At 42.0% G+C, this 27,846-nt stretch overlaps 1 protein-coding gene across 13 annotated transcripts in view; it reads right to left on the reverse strand.

Moving 5' to 3' along the window:
* The window catches only part of pard3ab (par-3 family cell polarity regulator alpha, b), a 235,423-nt gene that overhangs the window by 139,872 nt on the left and 67,705 nt on the right, over positions 1–27,846 (reverse strand). For all 13 annotated transcript variants that reach the window (XM_037082787.1, XM_037082788.1, XM_037082785.1 and 10 more), the window contains exons 3-5: positions 12,901–13,084; positions 7,898–8,085; positions 7,260–7,403 (exon numbers count right to left, since the gene is read on the reverse strand). In XM_037082787.1, the coding sequence (XP_036938682.1) occupies positions 7,260–7,403; positions 7,898–8,085; positions 12,901–13,084 (516 nt within the window). The remainder of the gene's footprint in view (positions 1–7,259; positions 7,404–7,897; positions 8,086–12,900; positions 13,085–27,846) is intronic.

Here is a 27,846-nt window from a genome sequence, read left to right on the forward strand (position 1 = left end):
ACTCACTCACTTAACACACACTCACATACTTAACACACACACACACACACACACACACACACACACACACACACACACACACACACACACACACACACACACACACACACACACACACACACACACACACACACACACAAACCTGCCTGACTGGGTTCGATCTAAGCTCCACAGCAGCACCTACTGGTCATCTGTTAATAATCCACACTGATCCTGCAGGAGGTGGACTGTTCACATTCACCTGTCTTTTTAACAAACACACACACACACACACACACACACACACACACACACAGTTTTCTCGAACCCTCACAGTATGAGATATGTGTGTGTGCACACCTGCATATCCCACCGAAACGATTCCCACACTCAGACATTCATGCTGGATAAAACTTGAACGTGCAGTTTTTTTTTCCCGGTGCACATTATGCATGCACATACGAACACACACCCCTCACTGACTCTGAGGTGATTTATGAGTATACGGCTCAGGTTTGCATGATTTATCCTGCTAAAGCTGCACTGTGCACCTGAGGGACTTGACTCACTGCTACACTCACTGCATGGAGGCTTGTTAGTTACCGAGGAAAGGAAGAAAGGGTGCGCATGAGCGTGCGCGTTTGCCTGGTCATGAAGATTTGTTTCGGTACATACGGCTGTGGTGTAATTGTGTTTTACTGCGTGTTTAAGTATGCTCTGAAATAGAGTGTATGCAGGATGAATGTGTGTGCAGTATTTTGTGTGTGTTAATGAAATCCCGTGTGCAAAAGTTTATATATTCGTCCCCGTGTTGACATATATGTGTTTAATCAAACCCGCTGGTGTGTTAAAGTGTGTATGTGAAGCTTGAGTGGGTTGTGTGTGACGCTCACAGTGCACACATGCATACGCCAGCGTAAAGATCCCTGGACAGGTATGGAGGTGTGAGAGTGTGTGTGTTTGTGTGTGTGTGTGTGTGTTGACCTGCCTTCAGTATGTCTGTGTAACAACATCCCCAGTGAGTTGTGTGAAGCCTCCATCCCACCATGAAAGATAACACAGTCCCTCTGCAGTCTAATGGCTGAGGACACACAGCAGCATCACAAACACACACAGAAGCAAAGACTGTGCTTACACACACACACACACACACACACACACACAGCGCTACACATCGTGATACACTGAACTACATACTGAATGATACCAGAGGTGAAAAAAAACAAAAAAGCAGAGCAGTCAGACCTGCACCGAAACATCACACACTTTCACGGCACAAACCCAGATTGATGAGAAGCACTTAAAAAGCGCTAATTGAGGTGGGAATTGTTATTCACATTAAAGACAGTTTTGGGTCAGTCTCATCTTTCAAAAGGTTATGCAGCTAAAATGCTACAAAAAGTGCCGTTTTTGTTTCTGTTAGCTGGCCTTGTTGTTTCTTGCAGAATGAAACCCGTCAATCAATCACCGGTTTCACTGCTGTGACATTTGTCTTCTTTGGATTTCCAGCTGACAAACAGAATCGACTTTTTGTTTGTGGCGCTCTCTTGTCTCCTCAGTCACGGAAGCTCGGGCTTCTCATACCAATGACCCAGTTCTTCTAACAGACCACTGCTGCTGAAAACACTAAATCCACTGCTGTCTATTGAGCATTAGCTGATACAGGCTGTTTACGACTCCCTTTCAAGGTCAAAACTTTACAATCATATGCGAGCCCACTTTGATCTGCTCCTGACACTCTGTTTGGCACCTTGCATGACAGCCATCAGTGTATGAATTACTGTACGTCACTTTTGGAAAGCGTCTGATAAATGCCCTCCAATGTAAAATGTAAACATACAACGTCGGGTTAGACTTTCAAAATAAAAGTTTGCTGGGAAAACTGTTCAAATAGTGTTAAACATGATGACATTTGACCAGGCTACTATGTTTGACACGCTGGGAGTGTTACCAGGCTGCTCCTGCATATAATTCTCAGAATTAAGCTGTGTTTGTGATTCTGCCTTTGGTTCGAGTTCCACTTTCTGCATTCGCTTATGAAGATGGAAAAAACATTTGACAAGTAAATAAATTATTTATAAATCCAAGCTTAATTAATCCAAGGCTCCGAGTTTCAGAATCAGTGTTGTCAGACCTCGGGGGAAGAGCTCCAGGCATGACATGAAGATGAAGACACAAACCCACTGCTGTCCTGTGAAAACCACCTCCAACTGGCCAAACACAGCACAATTAAACTATACAGGTGTATCTAATCTGATCACACACACACACAATTTTATACAAAGCCATCGCAGGGAACTATTGAAAAAGAGAAATCCTAACACAAAGGAAAAAACACTGAATAGAAAAAGTTTCAACACCAGAAAAGTCCATGACGCATGCGTCCCTGGAGACTGTTGTCTGACCCAGACAGAGAACAGGCTGTGTGTGTTTGTGTGTGTGTGTGTGTGTGTGTGTGTGTGTGTGTGTGTGTGTGTGTGTGTGTGTGTGTGTGTGTGTGTGTGTGTGTGTGTGTGTGTGTGTGGTTCAGCTGTCCACGCACACACTGCAGGCGGCTGAGCGGCTTTTCTTCTTAATTGGTTGATTTGCAATCGAGTCCGAGGCTGCCTGGATTTCTGACACATGCTCACAGCTGACACACAAAAGACACACAGCCAAAAATCATACATGCAAAACACACATACACACACACACACACAGAGCCACAAACATATCAACGGATGAACAGTTAAACACACATGATCAAAACACACACACACAGGTGCATAAATGCCCTCATGACTCATGGATATACAATGCAAACACACACACAGAGCGATTGCGGTGCAGCTCCAGCATCTCAAGCCAAGCTCTCATTAATACACACTCGACTGACAGCTCACTGTTGCCATGGCAACCCCCTACCTGTTGCCAAAGGGAGGGGGGGCTGGGAGTTTAGGGAGGAGGGCTGGTGAAACGCAGCTCAAAACTATCGCAGTTCAATTTTTCGCTGCGTGTCAGAGAGCCGCCGGTGCTGCTGCAGGCGCACACAATCACCCACTTGGGAACGGAGAATAGTTTCATTCATTTCCATTGCGATTCAATCTGGCTCACTTCAGTGCAAGGCAATGCCCTGTTCTGTAACGTTTTGTTATGAGAGGAGCCTCGAATTCTCCACAGGAGTAAAATAAGCCTACTTCATTGTATTCACGCTCTATTCTAATTCTTCTCCCCATTTCATGCTTCTCTGTTCCATGTTATTCATTCTAAGAAGATAAGATGAAGCTTACTTGAGGAAATTGCACTGTTTAATTCATCATTCCAAGCTGTTCTTTTTTTTCTAATTAAATCACTGCATATTCTATTCCTTGCTGTGCTATTATTCATTCTCACACCATATTCTATTTTACACCCGAACAAAGCTTTAATACACTACTGGAAAATGGCTGTCCAGGCTAATTTTGTCCAAGCAGAATTCTTTTCGGTGCGGTAATGAACTGTAGAGGAGGTTTAGAAAGTATACAGTAGCACAGGGCCATTAAAGATGCATGAAATGCAAATCAACTCTATTAAAAGAACTTACTGTAAATCAGACTCGGTGCTGCAGCCTTTGTGTTGGCTGCTTCTGTCTGCAGGACATGTACAACTTTACAGCTTTTATCCCACACGATAACCTTGGCTCTAACTCTGGGTTCCTACACAGAGACTGTCTCATTTGGTCGGTTCTGTATTCAGCTCCATTCCAACAAAGTGAAGTATTATGATGCGTAATGCTATTTGATCATCAGAACAGCAGAATAATATATAGAAGAGCAATACAAGGATCTACGAGCTACGGAGGATACTGATACTGTTGATTTGCTTCTAACAAACACAGTTTCTCTTTAGTCTGCTGTAGCTCATCTATTCCTCTTTTTTACTATCATGTCCTGAAAAAACAATTAAGGCTTTTCTCATCGCAGCAGAGTTGCGACATCCTTCCTGGAACTAAGCGAGCTAAGTGTGGCCTAGATAAACATGACATAAAACAGTGACAGCGAGCAGAGTCAATCTATACACAAGACCTGCCAACAACAACAGCTTGTAAGACCCTTAAATGAAGAGAGAGAGTGTGTACGTGTGTGTGTAATCTCAGATTTCTTCTTATCAGTGACATACTACAGTATACGGACAGTATCATTTAACTTATTCGGACCTATTTGACTGGGTCATTTCCTGTGCTGCCAATCGGGAACCAATCAGAATCTGATTATGTTTAAAAACACATCATGAAGCTAGGTATAGTACAGCAGAGCTAAATATGAGAAGGAGGAGGATATGTTCTAGTGTAGAGTGAGACGATATAAAACTTTGATTATCAGCTTTTCTACTATTGTCAAACATTTAGGTCCAATCGTCTCTTTCCTTCATCTTGTGAGGAGATACTGCTACCTTCATATACTCGTGTGATTATTCGTATTTTGACCGCATTAAACAGGAAAACATATATGCAAACACACATACACCGCCTGTACAATTAATGCTGTAAGAATATCACACAGAGCAGATAACATTAAAATAAGACAGAAGCACACTTGCACACTGAGGCCACACAGATTTATATGGATGTTCTTGTCACTGTGAGGAGCAGTTGGTGGTCAACACGTGTGTGTATATGTGTGTATATGGTTTGTATGTGTGTGTGTGCCAGTGTTCGAGGGCAGATGGCCTCCAGTGGGTCATTAATACCGACGACACCAACCTGCAGTGACCTCCACCACTTAACCCCCTTCATACTAAAACCTGTTGTAAGACAGATGAGGTGAAAACTGTGCAGCTCTGCAGTCTGATGGATGGAGAGAACTCACTGTCCGCTTAACCCCTCTGAGGAGGACACGCTTTACCAAATGACTTGTATAACAACAAAAACAGTGACACGTTTGAGATGTTACATGGTAGAATCAGTGATGTGAAAAGGAAATCTGACAATACTGTAAACAGTGTGTGTGTGTGTGTGTGTGTGTGTGTGTGTGTGTGTGTGTGTGTGTGTGTGTGTGTGTGTGTGTGTGTGTGTGTGTGTGTGAGAGATGTACTTTGAGGTTAAAAGTCTGATCCGACTTTTGGAAGCTGCTTCAAAGATATTAGTAACATCAAACCCAACTGATGTGGCGCATCATTTTTTTTTTGCACTTAAACGCAACCCAAAGACTACAGTCAAAATCCAACTGGAAGCCAACATGTATTCAAATTCTGTGCATGCATGAGACAAAATATCAAGCTGGAAATCAGTATTTTTACTCCAAAAAAGACAACAAAACCGATTTGAAAAAACATTTTCACACCACTAACTATTCCAACAGAACCAGTTTGACATGCGCTTGAATGCACATTAAAATACGTCTGATAACATAACTGCGACTGGAAACGTGAGCTGGAAGGGAGAAGAAAGGGTAACGCCAAAAATATCAGGGAAACGGCATGAAAAAAAATTTAACTCGGCAGTAAATCAGTAGTCAAGAGGCAGCAACACAATAGTTCACAAATAAAACAACTGCCAGCATCGATTCGACATGCCAGTTCAGCCGAATGATCGCTGTTAAGTCCGAGGAGCGCTAATGGTGCTGGACACACACACACTGCAAGAAGTGAAGTAAATTTTACTATGTTTTTATTATACATATTATTTTATCCTCTGTTCTCACATTCGATTTAAGTAAGAGAGCGGCCATTTTTGGGAAACTTGAGTAATTGCCAGTGGTCCTGTCTCCTTGTAGTTCACTAATGACTTAAACTCAGTGTTACTGGTGACGACCGGCTACATATACTGTACACCTCACATACCCCATAGCGCCCAATGGCACCCAACAGTCAGCAGTGACTAATGGCGTTGAGCTCTTTAAATCCCTCCTGGAGGAATCAACATTTTCAGTCTGGAGTACGATCAAAACAAAAAGCAAATTTGGCCTTTTAAACAGGCGACACGCAGGGGCTTCATATGGTGCAACTTAAACACTTACTCATCGTTTTCAATGTAAGCCCACTCATTACCAGCAGGCTACAATATGTCCACTTCAACTTCACATAAAACAACAATTTCTCAAGTGTTTGCTTCCAAGATCTGCACATCCCTGCACCATACTTTGAACTACTTCATTTGATTAGCTTTATGCTACATGATCCAATCCATGTGTGTGTGTCGCCGTTTCAACTTCAACTCTCCAATAAATTTGATGAAGAAGGGATAAAAAGAAGTCACAACTCTTTTGTTTTTAAACATTTACGACACGGTAGGCTTTGCAAGCGCTTGACCGCAGGTGATTATCTCAATATCACACTCAGATGATCTGATTTCATTAAATCTACAGGGTATGCAGATGTCTCACCACAGCACAGATGTTAGAGAAACATACCGGAAAAAGAAAAAAAAAAGATGATTGATCAGTGAGTCTACTGGCCCTTTAACACTACAGCTTCATGTTTATTTAACATATCCACTATAATGGAAGGGTACCTTTTCTGTAATACAACCTATACAAAGACCACATATTAACTGAATGACACGTTGGTAATGATGCGTTATCAAATTTTAACGTTGGCGTGCATGACCCCAGCGGGAACAGAGCCAGCAGCCCTGGTTACATTCTACATGTAAATATGCAGTTAAATAGGACCATATGTACCGTATGTGGCTTATGTTATTTACTGGATCAACATTATGTTATTTCTCCCTCCTTGACTTATGTGTCATTGTGGATTTATGGTGTAAATTCCTCCCTTTTTTTTAACCTCTCCACCGAGGGCCAGGGGAGTGATCGAACCGGGTCTGGCTCTGGACTGGATCTCAGTCACTCAGATAGGGTTTCACAGAGCTTAGAGCCGACGGACTCTGGAGGGTGAAACCGAGTGTAAATCTCTGAATCCTGGACAGTTGAAGGTATCAGGCGTTCACTTCATGTCCAGACAGAGAGATACAGTGTGTGTGTGTGGTTTTGTGATAATGTGACTGAAACATGTTTTCAGTTGTACCTTCAACATCTCTTTTTTGTTGCTCCTCTTTTCCTGTATACTTGTTTCATCCCCTTATACTTCTGTTCCCACACACATTGCACAGAGCTTCAACAACCCTCAGAGAAAGTATGTTTTTGATCTAGGGTTGGCATATAATTACCAGCTGCCAAGCCAGTTTCTGGATTGTGCTTGTTCCGCACATTTTATGGTGAAACACAATGGTCTTTTGTTAGTGTAACACAACATCGTCAAGGGACGTCCATTCTGCCTACACAATCTAAACACTTAAAGACAGGTGTTGAGCACAGTCCTACCTGTTCCTGTCGCTCTAGCCAGCGGTCCACCATGGGATGATTGGCGCTCAGTGATGAACGAGCAGTCTCTCTCTGAAACTCCCTCTGATTGGCCCATGTCCCTGCATCCCGCGGGAGACTGCGGTACGTGTCGGTACCTTTACCCTGCAAAGACACAGAAACAAAGGTTTTAAATGATGCCCCCATTGTCATGTAGGACTGTCTCTACCAGCAATAATGTGTTTGTAGTATTGTCCATAAAGTAAAACATCGTATGGGCACAACTCTGTACCCCAAACATACCACTTTGGCTCTGAAAGAAATAAAAAGGCATTTGGGGGATGTTTACACGAACAAAATACTACAATCAAAAGTGGCAACTTGCTAAATAGCAGCTACAAGGGTCGTTAAAATTAAAGTGCAGCCAATGGTTAAGCATAAGGGTGTTCAATAGTCACTACTGAAGTATTATGTGTTGTGAAGACAGCATCATTGACGGAGGAAAAGCATCCCTTCCCAAAACAGAGCCACAGAAGGCCTCAGTGCAGTTGGTTTATAAGTGGTTGAATGAGCACCATTTCCTCCATCACAACAATTAATTTTGAATAAGAACTGTGGTGGCAAACAGCCACGTCTGTTTTTGACATCGTGCCACCCACCTTCCTCTCGAGGCTGTTGGTGCCAGAGGCGTGGCGAGCTTTCAGGAAGCCGGCAGTAGTGGACCAGCGGGTTGGGTTCTTCCTCGACGGCGGCTCTTCCGTTTGGGCCCTGGAATCGGTGCCGGTAAATGGCCCGTTGATGGTCAGCAGGGCAGGGTCGCTGCTGCGCCGGACGTGGAGGGGCATATCTGAGAGAGAGGAAGGAAAGCGAGGGGGTTAGAGACGTATTTCAACTTCTGAGCCAGGGATTTATTCTGGGAGGAAAAATAATACATATGATTTTTTGTTTCTCGGAGAGCGCCTTATTGTCAGCGTGAACAAAATCATCCGCTTTGCTGTGGATGATAAGACTAAAGACAAGGGATGATGGATGTAAATAGGCTGGAACAAATTTTGTTCCTTGAACATTGTGGACTAATAAAGGCAATTAATCACTGAGATTCCATTATCACCCCATGGTGGAATAATCTGATTTATCACTAAAAGTCTAATCAGGCAGCTCTAGTTTCCACTTTACTGTCAGAGTTACTGCCTCATAACACAGAGCAGAAGACAGTGTGTGGGAACAACAATATGAGGGAGAGCCTATTGAGAAACACCAGTGTAAGTGGATGCCTTCCATTAAAACTCTTCACTCTGTTTAAAAAGTTGCAGTGCGTGGGAAGTGGGCCAAGGTCCAACTAACAACTCCAACAAGAGCAACACGCACAAACACACCACAGCCAGCGCTCGTACACAAGACACAATGTGATGACATTACAAATCTCCCACTTTCAGAACCTCTCAAAAATCCCACAGGCGGATTTTGATTGGCTGAAATGTGCCGAGCAGACCACACAAGAGAGACTGAGTGTAAACCGAAAACTAAAATTGTTTTATAAACCGGAGCATCTTCTTTCAGATGACAAAGCCAAGTGTCATGTTCCCATGTTCTCCTCCAGGACGTCAGGCTGCTGCTAGATGATGGTGTGTGTTCCTACAGGAAGTACTGAGATGAGTGTGTGTCTGAGTCAGCAGTTACTTGACTTTGTGTGAATTGTGAGACTAAGTGCATGACAAGATTAAGCGTGACCATCTGCATGTTTATATGTGTGCTCTCTGATAAACTGAGGACTTTGTAGGTCAGTGTGTGTGTGTATGAACACTTAATGTGTTTATTTGGAGGGTTGTGCAATTCTGCAAACTGAAGTTGATCTCCGTATGTGTGTGTCTGTATTTTGTGAGCTCACAAACCAGCGAACATGTGTTTGTATTTGGAAATATCTGAGCCAACAGCTACAATATGTGTTGGGGATCTGGAACTGTGTTTGTGTGTGTACACTGATGTACTTGGCTGGTGTTGGGTCACCCGGAGCGTGGGACCTAAACAGCTCAGAGTCGTGGGAGGTAGCGGCACTCTGGGAGATGGAGTTCAGGAGGGGACAGAGCGCAGGTCGGCATCACAAGTGTCAACACCACCTACACTTCAACTCCCAGGAGGCATTAGGACACAGGACACCTCTCCAGCTGAACTTCAGTGATGAGTTAACTCCAACAACTTTGGACTCTTGAACCATCATGAAGACTTAGGCACAGAAAGCCTTAGACGAGGGCCGTGTTGTGCCAGCTGTGTGAGACACACCACAAAAGACACTGACCGACCGACATCAGCCAACAGTTTTCCTGGTTTCCTATTGTGAGTATCATGGCATGAAATGGCCTTTTCACATCACCCCAACATGTGCTATTGCCAATTTGCTGTCATTAAAACAGCTCCTTAAGAACACTAACTCCTTATCCAATTTGGAAAATGAAATAAAAAGATGTTGTGTGTTGCTTTGTGCGTGAATGTCCATTAAATTAAGCAAACGTAGTTTACGTACTGACAGTTTTTAAACATACCCAATTAATAATTTTTGCCAATGTGGGAACACTACATACTGTCACGCAATTAGATTTAGTCTGATGTATTTAAACAGTGGGTACAACTTGATGCTGTCTTTTAATTGGTTTACCCTGCATCTGTCGTTACAGATACAGCTACAGAGAATTTTGTTCAAACAGCGAACGCAACAGTCTCATTTAATTAGACAAGTCAGTCAAAGAAACAAACAATGCCTTGTAACTTTTCACTGTTGTGGGCTCTGTAGAACAAAAATGATTATTTTTTTGTTGTTGATATTTGGCTTTCTCTAGAGGAGCAAATGTTAATAACTTGAAGATTTTGAAAGATAGCAGTGAATTTCTGTCGAAATACAACTAAGAGCACAAGCCAAGAAACATGAATTATTAAAAGCAACATAAGAAAATGAACAGTACAAAATGAAACTGCAGCACTTCAAAAAGGACGATCAGGGACTGCACGAGACATTAACTACGATTAAATTATGAATTAGTGAACTTGTGACTTTTCTCCTACAATAATTGTAGCATTTTGTGAATTAACTCTTCAAAACTGGCATCTGTAAAAGCTCTCATGTTCAGAACAGTGGCATCACCCTTTCATCAGCAATTTCGTATCTGCAGAGGTTTGGAGTTTAACAAAGCCAAGAAACTAACATCAATCAATTTGAGAGTTTCAATAGATCTCTCTGTCTAATAAGCTTAATCACTTTGATTTTGAGTTTGTGGGCCGAACAAGGAAAACTGGCAAAGACCCACAGAGTCCAGCGCCTCTCATCTCGACCAACATGAATCAGTGACTGAAAGCCATTCTCATTAGGCACTTGTGAAAAAAAAAAGAAAAAAGTATTAATCAAACTCCTTCTCTTCCATGACAGACATTTCTCTTAAAACCCTGTAAAACTCTGCTGATGAGATTCAGTGTCGCCAATTAAGCAGGGTTTCGAATATATTATGGAGACGGCTAAATTGGACATAACTGGCAGGTGTGATTATGCCCTGAGATTTTCATTTCTTACTGCAAATTCACATTCAGCATCTCATCCAGAAATCCAATTAGGAGTGGAGTGACCTCCCTCACACTCTGTGTGTGTGAGCATGTGAGACAGGAGATTTTGGTGGCTGCTTTGTCAATCAATGCCAGCTCACAGGTCATTAGTGGATAAGCCATCCACCAACCTATTTTTAGTGCTAATAAAAGATGCTAGTTAAAAATTGGATGTTTCCTTTTACTTGAATTGATTGGAGTGTGTGTGAGTAGGAGTGTCTGCTAATGTGTGTTTGGAGGAGACAAAACAAAACTGTTAACTTCTGAGAATTGGGCTTAAGGAGGGGAAGGAAAAACACAACCTATTTAATCAAGGGACTCACTCCTGCCGACAGCAGAGCCCACAGGAGGAAAGAAAAGTGCACAGAGTCTCACTTAAATGAAGTGCAAGCTGAATATGAGGCAGCGCGTTTGACAGTGAGTCTCTATTAGCTGATAATCAAATAGCAGCAGGTTGTGGAGACGCTGTTGTTAACTTTAATTTCATCTCATCTGAGTGCTGGCAGAGATAGTGCAGTTACTTTTCCATTTGGATGCGAATGACTACAAGTCAGGTTAAATGTGTGATAATTAAGTTTGTATTAAATGCAGCTGGTACATGCAGCGTTTCTGTTGACTTGCCACATGAGCTGTCAAGTAGAGAGCCCAGACACAGCCCATCATTTTCACACTACTCTAGCTATCATAGCCACTTCTGATCTAGAGCTCGACTAATAAAAAGTTGTCAAATGACTCTGGCAAGGTGGTAAAGCAGAAATATGAGGATAAGGAGAACCTGCACTAATGCACAACATTACCGAGTGTGTCAACAAGAAGACACAGGAAGTTTAATCAAGCACTGTGCCAGTCGAGTTTTGAAGCGAGCCCTTTAAATGACTGGCTGATTTTATCACAGGATTTTAATCCATTTTCATTCTATTCTTGCCTCATTGAAAAACAAGACAAATCTATTATTGTTTCTTACTAATAAGTTATTATGCAAAAGGCTTTTTTCTGTTTTAGTTTGCAAGTTATTTTTACTTGTGTGAAGTGTTGAATGTCTCCAGTAGCAATTAACACATGGAACTACTGTAACAAGCTTCTTCCAACCATGTCTTCTTCACATGGTCGGAGGAAGCTTGTTACAGTAGCTCCACGTGTTAAGACGGAGAAAGAAATTGGCCGAGAAAATCTGATTAAAGCATGAAGAGTGTCAGCTAGTGGGGAAATTAAAAGTACATCATCAAGAACAAGATGCATGAAAAGAAGCTGATAACATAATCAAAGTCAGCTGCAAATGAGCCCATTCTGAATAAAACAAAATAAATACCATATAAATCATAATCTATATACAGTTATACTATGAGTGAAAGTGAATGATTTTTAGTTCAAGTCAGAACTTTACTGATACTGATCCAGGGAGAATCGAAAAAACTGCAATAACACATAAAGAGAGAAACATTAAAGACGGAAGAGAAGGTAAGAGTGAGTCAGTGGGAGTATGTGTTCGTCTCTAAGTATATCTGTGTGGGTCTGCTTGTTTGCTGCCGCTCATGTTTGTGTGCAAAAAGCTTTTGCTTGATCCAAATTGACAAATCACCTACAAGAGTCGGATTCCCATCCAAACTCATGGTGATTACGGTAGAAGAAGCGAATTGGCCGGCAGAAACTGCAGAGGTGGACGAGCTCCACGTCACATTTGATTTAGGAGGCTCGAATAGAACCAATTAGCCACTTTGGCCGGGGATCAAACAGCTATCTGGGCCTTTAAAAAAAAAAAAAAAAGCCCGCCTGTCCAATTAACAGAATTTATGGAAAGGGCTAAGGTACCGCTGGGCTGTGATAAGGTAATTTGTTGGGTTTGCTGTATACTGGAGCTGTGATGACATTTGATGCTAATGATGATGACAGATGTGTAATTTAAGAGGAATATAAGAGGAATTGACTCAATTATTTAATCATCTGTTGAGCTGATTTAATTCGAGATTGTATCTTTAGATAATGGCTGCTTTATCCAAATAACAAATACCTGTACAGATCTTCAATCCAGCCACATGAACCTCTAATTTACTTCTCCACCAGTGTCAGGACTTACTGGTTCGCAGGGCAGAAGGCGTGACCTCGATCTCACTGGCGGCCTGGTAGGGTTGGAAGGCCGAGGCTCCACTTCCAGCACTGAGGTCTGCAGCAAACAGGTCGGGGCTCTGGGTCCCGGTGGAGCTGGCGCTGGTACCGTCGCCTCCATGATGGGGCTCCTGTTCGTCGTACACTGCTATCAACTGCAGGAGGAAGGCAGACCAGAGGAGGACGTTACAAGATGTTGGATTTGTGAAACATCTGAGAAACATGCAGGGTCAACTGCTGTACGTTTTCAGAAAGAGAAGGCAAAGACGTACAAATACTGAAAAGCGGATTACATTTATTGAAAAGGTTTTCTTTGTTGGACAAAAAGCTTTAAACCGACACAAGGATATCATACACTGGGATAATCTGGATTACGAAAATTATAATTATAGAAAAAGAAAGGGACAAAGACAGGGATGTATGCAGGAACCAGGAGGGAAGTGCTATGGGTTAGATGTGAGAAAAATATAATAGAGCATAAATACCTTCCAAATAATGGAGACTTACAAAGGGAACGAAAAAGAGGGTTGAGCGAGTACAGAGACAGGCACAAAGAAGAAACAGATCAGAGGGTAGCTTGGATTTGTGGAGAAAAGTATTGCTTTTCTCTGAGAAACTCTTGCATGAAACCCCAAAAGGTTAAGCAGCAGTTTGTGGAAATGATAACTGTGTGTTACATAAGCTGCTCAGTCCAAGACAAGCGTGATCAAGAGCAAATCACACAGGGTAAAACTATCTTAAATAAGAAAAATGTTATTTTTTCTGTACCTGTGAGTATAAAAAGGGGGATTTCATCACCGTTTATATCTTCCATATGGGCCGAAAGGTAAAGGGGGGATTTAGACGACACTGAAGCTCTCATTATGTCCAATCATATCCTCGCTCCACTCAAAATGCCTCCACATTAAACTTCGTCTCCCTCACAGATCTGATTAATTCCAGCCTCTACCGAGTCCCTTTATTAGATTAAAGATGAGATTCACGCCATCCCTCTGTGACTCCCACCAGGCCTTGCATGTGTGTTCAGCTGGCTTCGGTTAGAAGAGGAGGAAAATGAAAAATCCATCCAACATTTGCCAATTCGAAAGGATGTGATCTAACTGTCCCTCGTGGTGATATTTGATGTAGAGCCATGACCGTTATAACGTCCCTACTCAAAGATCTACCTTCCTAACCACAATTTCGCACGCTTGCTGAAAAAAAAACAAAAAACACAAAAAAAAAACCCCACCAGGGATGTTATCCTGCTCACACATCTTCAAAATATCACCACAGTTCATCTGGGTTTATTTACATGCTCCTGACCAAAGATATAAACCTAACCGTGAACTTGAAAGAAAAACTTGACCCAGCACCCTGCGGCAAGAAGGAGCCGATCAAAAACAGTCTCAGAAACATTATTTCCACTTCAGAAAAATATACCCCCAAACAGAAATGGCACATGAGAGAAAACAAAATAAAAAATAAACTCAAATTACTTTTTCTTCCCCCTCTGAAAATCGCAGAAATGAGAATTTCAAAGCTGAGGTTGATCGGATTCATTTCGCTTTCGGAGGCACCGATTTCTATCTCTGGTGTACGGAGTACTGAGCACCGGCTCTGAACTGGAGCCAGTTTGACTGGAAGATGAAGGAGTTCCAGAAAACATGTGTATTTGATTTTCTACCGATCTTTTCCTGAGAGCAAAGTCTGGACTCACACGCATTTCAGTATTTTTGGTTACATACGTCAATGCATAGGGATACTGATTTATGATACTGGTGGCTGGAGCTAAAAAGTAGAAGTTGTGGCTTAAAGGAACATTTCAACAGTTGAATTTTGTTTTCGGGTAAAGAATTCCTTTGACATGGAAAAGGATTTTTTTTTGCCCTCCAAATTGTAAAGGCCTTTTAATGGAGGTAGTAACAGAGCCGCAGCAGACTGGCGTGGTTTTATGCCGGCTAAAGTTTAACACCATCGGTTATCCGCTCATGTCATGAGATGGGTCAATTACATGACACTGAATCCGATGTAACGTACATCACGTGGAGTTGCATGTGTTACATGATAAGAGTCATTTATTTTAACCAAAAGTACGATCCTAACCCTGACCATTACTCTGCTAAAAAGCATTTTGAAAGTAGAGAGAAAAGATCAACATTTTGGGGCCATTAAGGCGACATTATCACACTTTTAGTTCATGAAAAAAAAAGCAATAACCAAGAAAGCATCCCCAACATGTAGAGAGAACAAAGACTTAACATGTATACAGTAAATATAAATGTGGCCACAAGCATTACATTTAGAGACACCCACACAGCCCATTAAAACAAACACAGACACACACACACACACACACACACACACGCTTGTACCATTCAAATCCAACTACCAGTTTTCCAGCACATTAAACCTTCATTTCAGCCACATTTAGCCTGAGAGCCGGGGAGTTTTATAGCATGCTGGACAGCCTCCCTGGTGAGAATAACAGGCTCTCGAGGGGGCGCGCACACACACACACACACACACACACACACACACACACACACACACACATTTACAGACCTCAAGACTCATTTTTCCCATTAGGCCCTTTACATAAATGTGGACACATTTACCTCAAATTAGGGCTCACGTCAGCCGGGGGCTAATGTGTACACAAAGTAATGGGGGTAATAAAGGTCAGAGGTCAGCACGGTGGGTGATGGAGGATGTGTGTGTGTGTGTGTGTGTGTGTGTGTTCATATGTGTGTAAGTGAAATAAATGTTGGGAGAATTTGTTATTGAAGAGAAAGAAAGAAAGAAAGAAAGAAAGAACGTAGAAGAGGGGGGTAAAGAGTGAGAACTGAGGATGTAAAAAAAGAGGAGAGTGTAGTGGTGTGTGTGTTTGTTTAAGTGCTACACATGGGAAAAGGCATTAAGACAGGGTGTGTGTCTGTTAGTGTGTGTGTTTTATGCGTATACGTCCATATAAAAACTTCCTGTGTGTGACTGTCAGAGATACATCCACTCTTCCCTCATTAAAGCGAAGTTCAGCCCAGAACAGCTGAGTCAGCAAACCCCCTCCCTCCCTTTCTCCCCTCCCCTCCCCCGCTCCCTGAGGATACCACAGAAGAAGAAAAACCCCCAACCTCATGTGCTTTTTTTTTTTTTTTAAAAGCCCATGTGGTTGTTATTACATGGTAATCAGTTCGGCTGCAGTGTGCACTATAAATGTAGTTGGGCCTCCGAAAGCTTTGGCCGATCTGATATCACTGACAGGTAGAATTCATCAGAGATAATCAACTCCGTCAAAATAAAAGACGCTCTGCGGACACGATGTGGTCGTCAGAGCCTCGAGTCCAAACTGAGTCTTCGGGGGAAACCAGGGAGTTACACCTCGACATGTAGATGCCGGGTAATTTTACTTCTCACGATGCATAAATCTGAGAAGATGTTTGTGTTTCCACTGACGCTTTCTCTTCAAAAATGTCAAAGATTTGCAATAATCAGAATATTATGTTCCTATAACACTGAGCTGTTATTGTTAAAAGAGACGCATTTGCCCACAGGGAGTCCCAGACTGTTCATATTATTAAATTATTTCAAACCAAGAACAGTCGCTGAAATCATCTGAGTGCCATTGTTTTCCACAATGTGTACAAATTATGTATGTGTGTGATAATTTGCATACATATATCCAAATGCACGCGAGTACAAGACAATAAAGGCTTTTTAATGAAAAACAACTGTTCGCTGGGAGGAAAATGATAACAGACGAATGTTCTGAGTGTGACGGTCTTCGGCTCATTGCTGAAAGATATTTTTTATATAAACTTTTGATTGGTGGCACAGAAAACATGTTTAAAGCTGTTGTTGTGCTGTCGGGGGGAAAAAAAAAACACGCCCTAATGAACCTGCAATAACCCGCAATAAATGTGTTTCCATAACCGTTCCCTCAAGCACAATTTAGAGCCATTTTTCAAGTTAAATATAATAAAAACATGAGGAGAAGTTACTGGTTACTTTCTTTTACCTAAAATTATATTTAATTCCCCCGTTTATGGGCCAATAAATTCTAACAATCCATCTAAATTGGACATTTTTCACTTCATCTTGTGTTTACAGCTAGACGGCGGTATCGACAATAGCAAAATATCTGCCAACATTAGCTTATTACAGATACACTGTGTCTGTAGAAATGTTGCTGAGTAAAGGCTGAATCACGTGTTGAACAGATGGATCAGTATGTTTCTTGGCCAACACTCTGACTTACTCTGATTCCTGTCGGTAGAATATATCTGTGAAAGAAGTTAAAATAACGGCTCTTCTGTAATGTGGCCTCAGCTCGGCCCTCCCTTCTAACCTTCCTGTAAAAATGAAACATGAAACTAAAACCTGAATGACAGGTAAACACGCTGAGCATCAGTTTCACTACATGTGTTTCCTTTGTCTAATCAATGTAAATGAATAATGCCGCGGTGTAAACATCAGAGGGCACAGCTACGACTGACGGTCGCTCCCTCGGGACTCCCGTGTTGGTTCAGTTGGATGTTTCGTCGAGTGAATTGGTGTCTGTGCGATATGAAACAGCCCTGAGCCAAAGTTAATTGCCGAGGTTTGTTGACAAGCACAGTCCTGACCCTGCCACCCATCATCATCATCATCACCACACACACACACACACTCTCTCAGATAAAGGTGACATCCAATCAGCAAGCCTTGGTTCACCCTGAGGAAAACAGAGAACTGGGTGTTGATTGGTCTGTGAAACCTGTGTCAATAAAAGCCAGAAGGTTGAGACGACTTCAAATCAGTCTGAGCTTCTGTGCTGACTTTCAGATCAACCTCCCACAGTTCAATTAGGGCTGCAATTACATCCCTAATTATTTATTTATAATTTAATAATTTGCTACACGATAAACATGACATGTCGATCACAAGTTATGACGTCAATATTCATTCAAAAAACACAAACGTAAAGAAAACCATGCAGATCCTTGAGGTTGAGAAGTACTGAAAGTCGAATGTTTGTGTTTTTGCCTCCATCCGTTATTGAATATCACTTTCTTTTGATTTCTGGTGATCAGTTAATTGACTGAGTAATTGCCTCATGGTGTACTGTAGCACAATTCACAAATGGTTTTGACCCAGGTGTGTTATGTCAGCAGGCAGCAGACGTGTGTACTGTGCAAATTGTGTATTTGAGTACATGCACATGGATGTGCTGTGTGTGTTTGTGTGCGTGTTAAACTCTTCTTTCACAAACTTCTGTTCATTTTCTTGCACAACACACTTTTCTTAAACCCAAGTCAAAAAAAAAAACAAAAAAAAAAACAGGGGGACCAATAACTGAAAAGTGAATTACAATGGAAAGTGTGAGTCGGTCCACTTTTCAGCAGTCACTTGCAGCTCATAAATCATCATCATAACTCTGGCCAGAACAATGTGCTGGCAGCCGGGCCGGAGAGAGGGAACCAAAGGTCTCTCAAAGGGGAATTAATCCTCACGGGTCTGTGTTGGCGGAGGGGAGAGGGGGTTGAGTGTAGCAAGACACGGTCGCTGCTTGCTTGCACCACATCAGTGATCGCCCAGTTCGATTTCATCACAAATCTCTGAGCTCTTGAAGTGAGCCCCGTCCAAAAATTACAGTTAGCCTTAGTTCTGGCCACAAACTCCAAGGCATAAATCTTTTTTTCCAAGCTGCTACATCCATCTATCGACCGCCTGATTTATTCCCTCATCACATTAAATAATGTCAAGTCATTACAATTCCACACAGAATTATATTACATCAATGGACCGCATTTTCCCTCGTGTCAGGCTCCACGCTGCACAGAGTTTGTGCTCTTCCATATGATTTATTGAATCAGAACCATATTACAAATAAGAGCAGACACATAAAATGAAAGAGAGCAGGACTGATTATGTGAGAGGAAAATGCTCATCATGTAAAGGAGGAACGACAAGACAGAAGACCACAAAGGTACCAAACGACAAACGCCAAAGGAATAGAGCAAGTATAATTCACTCATGGGTTTAATCTAGTTTTTAAAGGTGATTCCAGTCCCACTGATTGCTAACTTGGACAATGTCTATGCACCACCATCACCAAGAGAAATTCTCATGTGATTTTTACAAACTTTGCAAACGAAGTTGACCCTGACTCTCAAAAACCCAAATCCTCAGACCTGGCTCACGCTGAACTGAGCCGTGCGCCGGGAGATGAGAAGGCAAAAAAGCAAAGCTGTCAGCAAAAGGAGGGAAGTAACCACTTCACTTTCGCCTACACAGCTGTGTAATCCAAAACATGTTGTCCCGAGTCTCCTCTCAGGTCAAAAAACTGCAGCCTAGAACATTTTCCTCGGTTACATACTTTTCGGGAACTGTGAAGAAAGTGCGAGGTTGCAGCAGGCCTCTTCCCAAAAGCGACAGCCATCAAAACCCTCGGCATCAGTCAGCCGCGGCCGAAAAACCACTGAGTGCAGACAGGCAGTGACCAATGTTACTCTTAGGTCAGCACACCGCACTGTTTATGTGATGAATTAAGTTTCAAAATGTCTAACACCGGAGGGAAAATCACTCGACCCGCCATAAAAAATAAAAAAAAACATTATTTTTAAAGGATTGTTGGTAACTTGAAACTTTAGATGACAACACGATTATACTTCTGCACACAAGACTTGCGACATTTGATGGCTGTGAAAGATGAAATTTAGTTTTTTTTTTTTTTTATGTGAAAATGTATACTTTAAACATCTGAACAATGACCCATAATTTTGGTTGATCGTGACATTTGTTTTCTCAGTTTCGGGGAAATCATGAGATTTTCACCTCGAGCCGAGACGCCGGCGGAATGTGACTCTTGACAGGTTCATTAGGTGAAGAACAGTATTGGCTGCATATGAAGTTTTTACTTCGTACAGTCAAAAAAAAGAAGGTTTGAGAGCCATGGCAAGAGTTAGAGTTACATGGTTTCCACTCAAATACATGACGGCGGCGAAAGCTTTTCATCAAGGCCTCAGAGGGAGAGGAGAGGTGTTTTTCTTTCACACATCCAGTTTGATTTGTTACCTGAGACGTTACATGAAATCTTACAGCAAACATTTTCCACACATGGCAGTCAGAGGGCAGACATTGTACAGACAAGGCTGTACAATAAAAACACTCAGGAAAAATATCAGCGGCTCCATCTCACCTCATCAACAACAGTCGTTTTAATAGACTCAACAAATTCAGAGTGAGGGGAGAGGCGGCTCTGTATTATGACGTATGCTTGTTTTCCTCACGCGAATGGTAGTTTGCTTCAGCATTTTATAGCACAAGCAGGCCACGCGGCTTGTCACAAAGGCTGCCCCATGGACATATAAATGGAATATATAAAAAGAGTACGGACTTGTGAAATAAAAGCGTTACCCTTCAGTAGACAGAAGCAGGAAAAAGCCTTAGAAAACGCCACAGAAAACACCATCTACATTTTCAGTGAGTGGGGACACGTCATCTAAACTGATGATAACAGATGTCTGAAGGATTTGTCTGTTCATTTCAAGGAGATCAATCAAAGCACATTACAATATCTATATATATATAAAAAAAACAAAACAGAAAACCTTTGATTTAAATTAGGGGCAAACAACTCAGTCACAGTCAGTTTCAGGTTCTTCTGCACAGCCAATCAACAGATCCAAAGATTGATGGCATGCTTGTTTCCAACTGAGGGGACCCGTAAATGTCCAGTGTGTCCGATTGAGAACCTTCTATCAGCAGAAATGGAATACAAATATCACAATGAAATTTCAATTAGTGTTTAATCACCTGAAACTAAGGACTACTGTATTTTTATCACCGTAAAACGATTCCTTTATAAGGGGAGTGGGTCTTCTTCTTACACAGAGTCCGCCATGTTTCTACAGTACTTACTGCGTGTAAGGACTCATTGGTTACCTCACTGCCACATGCAACTACAACCTACACAATGCACTTTAATGTTAAAACACACAAGGATGGCTCAGATATTTGCGTGCTTCCAAAGTCGCTGCAACAGTTTGGGGAAGATATTTACCAGTTCCTACATAATGTTGTTCCCAGTGCGGAGCGCCAGCCCAGTTCAGAGCCCTGAACTCGACCCCGACAGACAAACTGAAATGTCGACTGTGAAGTCATCCACAATATTTACATGGAAAAAAAAAAATCAGGGAAAATATTTGGTAGCCAAAGTGGTGCTGCTCTACCAAAACAATTCCTTTAAAAAACTTTAGAGTCTAATGGAATCAGAAGGGACATCTGAGCTGACTTTCCCTGCAGTGCTTCACTCGACATCCATCACACCAACTTGCACATTGAGGCTTATCATGTCCCATTTCTGAATTCTGCGAGAACTCTGCGAGATAACAAAGTGACAAAATAACTTCAGTCACCACAGATCACTCTAATCCACTCACACACTCACATCTGCAAGTTCCAGAAAGACAAACTGAGGACTTTTTTGGACCGTTTAACGTTACAGAGAATTTTATTTAAGACAGTTCAACAGAAACAGAACCGGAGCTTATTTTGGAATATGTGGGCAAAGAAAACATCAGGATAGGAAACATTGGGCAACTTTCCTGCATTTCTTCTCCATAGAGCTAACAAATGTGGGTTTAACTTAATGCCACTATTTGGAGAAACTGCCCTTATGCTACACTTGTTTACCAACTTTCACTGCCACTAAAACCTCTACCAGCGCCAGGCCTGCATGAAATAATGGAAAGTTCAAGATTGTTCAAAACTTTCTCAGACGATCAAACTTAATTTGGCTCATTCCCGTCATCGCATACTTTTCAAACAACTGTTTCATGAGCCTTTATGGAAAAGTGTGAATCTGAGCAGCAGAAGCCAAAGGGGCGGCGGTTTGGATGTGTGACAGATGTGGCTAAGATTAGCTGAGGCTGGTAGACGAGCGGCGCAACCCCAAACTCCCACAGAGACTGTTACGGAATGAGCGAAGGCAGAACACAGCGACCTTGACCTCACTGAGTTTAGACAAAGACACACACTCTCACAGGAAGAAGTAGACATATTAAAGAAAAGGAGAACGAGACACGACATCGCCCAGGTGTGTGCTCACCTTCCCACACACACTATGAAACATCCAAACACTCAGCAGCACATTGCTAAAAGCAACTTCTTACACATTTATTCACTCACTTTGTCCCCCGAAGCACAGAACGACACTAAACACACAACAATTATGTTCAAGCAAACACAGATTTAGGATTACATTGTAACTGAGCGGCGTGGAACACGTCCAATCAGCATAATGACCCAATATCCATTTCACTTTAATCCAGACAATAGAAAACATGTGGGCAAAAGCACGGGGCCATCTGAGTCGAGGCCAAGCTGACAAAATGAAAACAGCAATCAGAAGACAGAGCGGGAGGGAGTGAAGGTGATTCATTCTCCAAAATGAGAGGAGTGCTGAGCTGCGACTCTTATTCCCTGAAAGATGTTGTTCTTGTTAAACTGCGATTTACTCAACTTTGATTGGTGGGAGTCCTCTGAACTTTGGCTCCATGTCCCCGAAGAGGAACCACTTAAAGCCATGTTTGGAAAGTTAGAGCAATGATAGCCCACATGAACTGCTTGCAGTTATGTTTTTTATGCATTACATTATATTCTCAATCTAGAATTTGATAAGTAAATAAATAGTGCAGCATTTTAGGAGATTTTTCTTTACTGACAAAAGTTTGATGACAAGATCTGATATCAATCCCAAGTCTGTGTTCACATACTGAAGATAGAGACATTGAGCAGTTAGCTTCGTATACCACAAGTCTGGAAGCAGGGTAAAACCACAACATCAGAATGGCCAATTAGTGAGCTTTAACTTATACAGGTGCTGTATGCAGATTGTTCCCCATGTTGTACTGAGGAGATTTCATTCCCCGGAGGTGAAAATTTCCATTTTTTTCTGTTCGCATCACCTTTCATTGTCACATCCGAACAGCCTTGTTCTCAAGTTAGCCCCATATGTTCGTTCACTTAGCCGCGACAGCTAAACTGATGCTTTCTGGATATTGGAGCTTTAAAAAAAAAAAAAAAAACATTTGAAGAGTGCTGACAGTCTTCGTTGAGTGAAAAGTGTGTTTAATTCAAGCTGCTGAAAGCTGATAGATGTGAATACAGAACGAGAAAAATTGCAACAAATCCACCAGAGAGCCGCACATACTGAAAGATTTCCTTCCTATTTCCTTTGGCCAAGCACCTTATATTGCAGTATGAAGCCATTTCGGAAACCTCTGTAAGAGGAGACTGTCCTCCGGCTTAAATAGGTAGAGCACAGTACAATCACTGGCATGAGTACCGGTTCTCCTCTGTGGCTATCTGTTCCAAAAATTAATGTACTCACCTAACTGTGGATAGTTTTGACACAGCATCCATCAAATCAGTTTGAAATCAAAAGACAAATGAAGCCTAGCTTTTGATAAACCCAAATTCTTACAAGCTCTTAAAATTCCTGTAATTTCAGTAGCAGTTGATGCAATAATCTGCTAATTGGTGTGTCTTAATAGCTGCTATGTTAGCCTTGCTCAGCATCTTTCCTCATCTACAGCACTGAGTTGTGCTTTTGATTAAATTCTGTTAATCATAATTTGACCAAATCAGTTGTCCAATTTAGAATCTGAACATCATCTCCCAACAGCAGAGACTTCATCATCATCATCATCATCATCCCTGTTGAGGACTAAAGGATTTCATATCTTCAGATCGATGCGTTGTTCACTTTGGTTGGCTGCCTTTTGGTAGAGCAGAATGAAACATCGAGATACAGCCAATTGCGGCTGCAGGCTGTGGGGCTGTGCTACCTGGGGATCAGCCTCCATCACTCCAGCCACCAGTGCTGACAACTCGCCCGGCCAGGTAAACCAGTGCTCCGGGCAACAAGGTGAACCAAAGGAAAGCAATGAAACAGCAGCAGGAACAGAGCGGTTTAATCAGAGACATTCTCTGCTATGGCACATACTGTATCTGGTGAATGTGTTGTGTGTTTCAGACAAGCACAACACTCAGTGCAGTGGTAGCATACTAAAATATTAACCATGACAAAGACGTCTACGTATTACGCTGCAGAGATGTCTACTGAAGTAGCATGGTAACCAGCTAGCCGTGTGTCTGAAAATCTTGGTCTAAAGCTGCTGTGCGAGCAGTGTCAACACCAACACTCCCCCAGTTAGTCCAGCTATTTGCATTACTATCCGAGCTAACTAGCTGAACATAACTACAGTCACGGACCAGTCAGCAGCAGTTAACAGTTACTTTGGTGACATTATGTCCTTTTTTGTTGGCAGCATGAATTCAACAAGTAGCTTGTTCTTACATATTGCACTTTTAAGCCGCTTTGCATAATATCCATGTATTCCTTCCCATTGTTTACTGCACAACAATGTGAGCTAGTCATATTTTCCTATTAGGTGGGCATCGCTGACTGGCAGTGATCAGTAAGTGTTTGGATCTTACCTTTGCATTAGCCTGTCGATAGGGCGTCCACCTGTCAAAGCTTAATAGTAGTATTTGTATCACTGCAGCTCACATCAGACTAATTAAACTAACTAACATTAAACCGGTGTAATGAAGGCACTCGGATGGAGCAAGCGCAGAAGAACTCGTCACCTTTTATTGATCATCACTCCTACCATTAAAGCTGTGGCGATAAGGCAGAAAAACAGAGCAGCATTCCTTTAAATCAATGGCGACCAAAACACATCTGTGTGTGTGTGTGTGTGTGTGTGTGTGTGTGTGTGTGTGTGTGTGTGTGTGTGTGTGTGTGGTGAGTGGGGGTACAGGGGTTGAAGAAGGGGAAGAAGGGGGAGGTGGTTAACTGGCACACTAATGAGCACCATACATCACATGCTATCAGTGCTAATCACACTAAGGGCTATATTTAGCCATTTAGCTTCAATTACCTGTTTTCTATGGGACTAATCAACACTGAGCAGGCGACACTGGTGCTGTAAATGTGGCCGCATGTGTGTGTATGTGTGCATGCTGCTGGCGTGTGCATGTATATGTTTAATTAAGTAGGACAACCTGTGTATGAACACGAGGCCTTAATCGCTTTTGGAAGGAAAACGCAGCTCTCGCCCTGAACTCATACTGAGCAGAGATAAGTCGGCCGAGTTAAGACCCGGTGAGCTGGGCTTTGAAAAAACAACAAACATTTCCTTTAAACAAAAACAGTTTTGAGATAAATTATTATGGAACTTGTGTTGTGATAGATTTTAATCTGTCAGTACTCAAGCTTTATGGTTTTAGGAATTATAAACAAATAAGCTCCTTCATTGGAGGCAAATTAATGTTACTTTGTGATTGTGTATCTGACTACAGATTGGATCAAGGTTGACATATTATACGCAGAATGTTCTGTTTTCATTGCTTTTGCTTTTATAAAACACAACCGGATATTACTTTATCTCAAACAATATCTTAGAGCAATTTATTCCATGTTTAGCTGCCAAACAGTGGTTTCTGCCTCTCAGACAGCAGTGTTCGTGCTCTTTTTCTCGTAGCTTTTCTCTTAAATTGGTCTAAAATTAAATTCCAAGCTTTAGAAAAGCCTTTTTTGGCTTTCTTAAACCAGCCTGAAAAACAAATCTCTGACAAATCATCATTACACAGGAGCAAAAGATCCAACCAACCATGACACTACGTACCAGCTTATCCTCGGTGTGACCCTGTACTGTAGTGCGCTGTAGGCCACAGGTCTTGTTTTTCTGCTGTGTCTGTTTCCGAACAACAAACAAGTTGTTCATCTAACCTCTGTGACACAACAGAGGAAACAAACAGCGGATTTAATGGATGTATGACTGCGCTAAAAAGAGCTTGAAATGTCAATCTGGTGGGTAGCGAAAGGGAGAGGGAGAGTAAAAGAAAATAATGCGGGAGGAGAGCGAGGATGATGGACAGAATGGAGAGGGAGGTAGAGTGGATGAGAGGGAGGACAAAGGGGAAAAAATATAGATAGAAGAGGCCCGAGAGGGAATAAAGAAAATGAAAAACAGGAAGGAATAGATTCAGAAAAAGGAACAAGGAGAAAAGGGATGATGAGGTTAGCTGAAGAAGAAAAGGGAAGTAGGTGAAAGGAGGAAAATAGGCCAGACCAGTCGTCCATGAGAAAGACCTGGCGGAGGGGACTGAATTCTCAAGATCGAGCCAACGGTGCTTTAAACTGAGCTGTTTCTTCACAGAGTCTGGCCGAGACGCTCAGAACACAGCGAACTGGACAGCTCCCCCCCCCGCACACAGTCTCCTTTGCCGGGAATTATTCTGTCACTCCCTTGGCTTAGACAAGTAGAGCTGGGGGAAGTGTTAGCGTAGCGTGAGTTTGTATGAGTGTGTGTGCGTAGCAACGCAGCTGGCAAGACTCAAGCTGGCTCGAGCACCAGCGCTGTTCCCGTTGCACAATGAAACGGCCGTCAATCCAGAGGAAACTAGTCTTTTTTTAGCAATAAATCAGCTGAATTAAAGAAGTTGGGAAGTGAGGGGGAGATGGAGGGAGAGAGAGAAAGGATTGATGGGAGACGGGGTAGGTTGGAAGTTTCGTGAGAGACAAACAGAGAGAGGCAAAGACTGAGTGAGATATGACACAGTACATACTGTCTGTATTTATCATTATAGCTATAAAAAGACCAGACTTACTAGAAAAACACAGCAAGTCCATAATTCTTCCATGACTTTGCGTGATTGAGTGCTTTCAACAACTGTCTGCAGCATCTCACTGGGCAAATTCAGTCTGCCGTCAACTTCATGCTTTTGTCGTGACTCTTAAACAACCATATTTACTAGTGACCGCCGCAAAAACAGTGATTGGAATATCTCTTGATATAAAAATTGTTGTTCTGAACAAAAAAACAAGGGATCATATTTTTTTAAATCTATTTTTTTGTCATAGCTAAGGTCAAAGGTCAGACCCACACATAAGAAGCATATGCGTAGATGGTAGATATTCAGTGTGCTGAAGGACTGAATCCCACTTCACTGATATGTTAAACTGAATTAAATGCACAGTATGTCACTTCTGCCATATGTCCAAACAATGACATAGTTCTGTAGCAGTGTGGGATCATGGGACATGATGCCTTCACTGCTGAACAATCAACACATCTGATGTGATGTCCAGAATATTTTTCACAGAACATTACGATGTTATCCTATCTGACATTTGTATAAAATGAATGTCATAATGACTATATGAATGGTTGAGAAATGGCCAGAAATTATTTTTGGCCACTGTTTGGCCACACTGACCTTTGCTAATCAGTTGATTCTGGAGCCCAAGCTGATGTTTCAAGAATGGAATGCAAAGAGGTCACAGTGACCGTGACCTTTGACTACTACAATGTAATCAGTTAATATTTGAGTCCAAATTTGAAGAAATCCCCTCAGGGCCTCTTTGACATATCACGTTCATAAGAATGGGATGGCTGAACAACCACAAAACATAACGCTTCAGGCCACAGTCATCACTGGCACAGAGGCATAAAAACATGCAAATACTTTAACACCATCTGCTGGGTTTCCTTTCTCTCACAGTGCCTCACGTCTTGATACTTTACCCTAAATGTGTTTAACAGTCCCTGGTGAATAGGTGTTAATTGCACTCAGCTGTGTGTATTATGTATAAGTAGAGAAGAGCTACTGTGACATCACATTTGTCAAGTTTTCTTGCATATTCGCAAAAAATGTGCCACAAAATGCAACATGCACTGGATGTTATTCAACAGCCTTCACGTACTTTTGGGTAGATTTTTTGAAACCCCAACCAAAATGATTATGCCTCTGAAGACTTCATTAAAGAATATCTACAGAAGGGTTGCTATGATCACTTAGCTGTGTGGGCAGTATTCTGCTATATATCACATTAAGGCCATATTTGACTAAGAGCAGCCCCAGTGGGATCGTAACCACGAGCACTAGA

This window comes from Acanthopagrus latus, chromosome 21, assembly GCF_904848185.1.
Source record: "Acanthopagrus latus isolate v.2019 chromosome 21, fAcaLat1.1, whole genome shotgun sequence".
Classification (NCBI taxonomy): Eukaryota; Metazoa; Chordata; class Actinopteri; order Spariformes; family Sparidae; genus Acanthopagrus; species Acanthopagrus latus.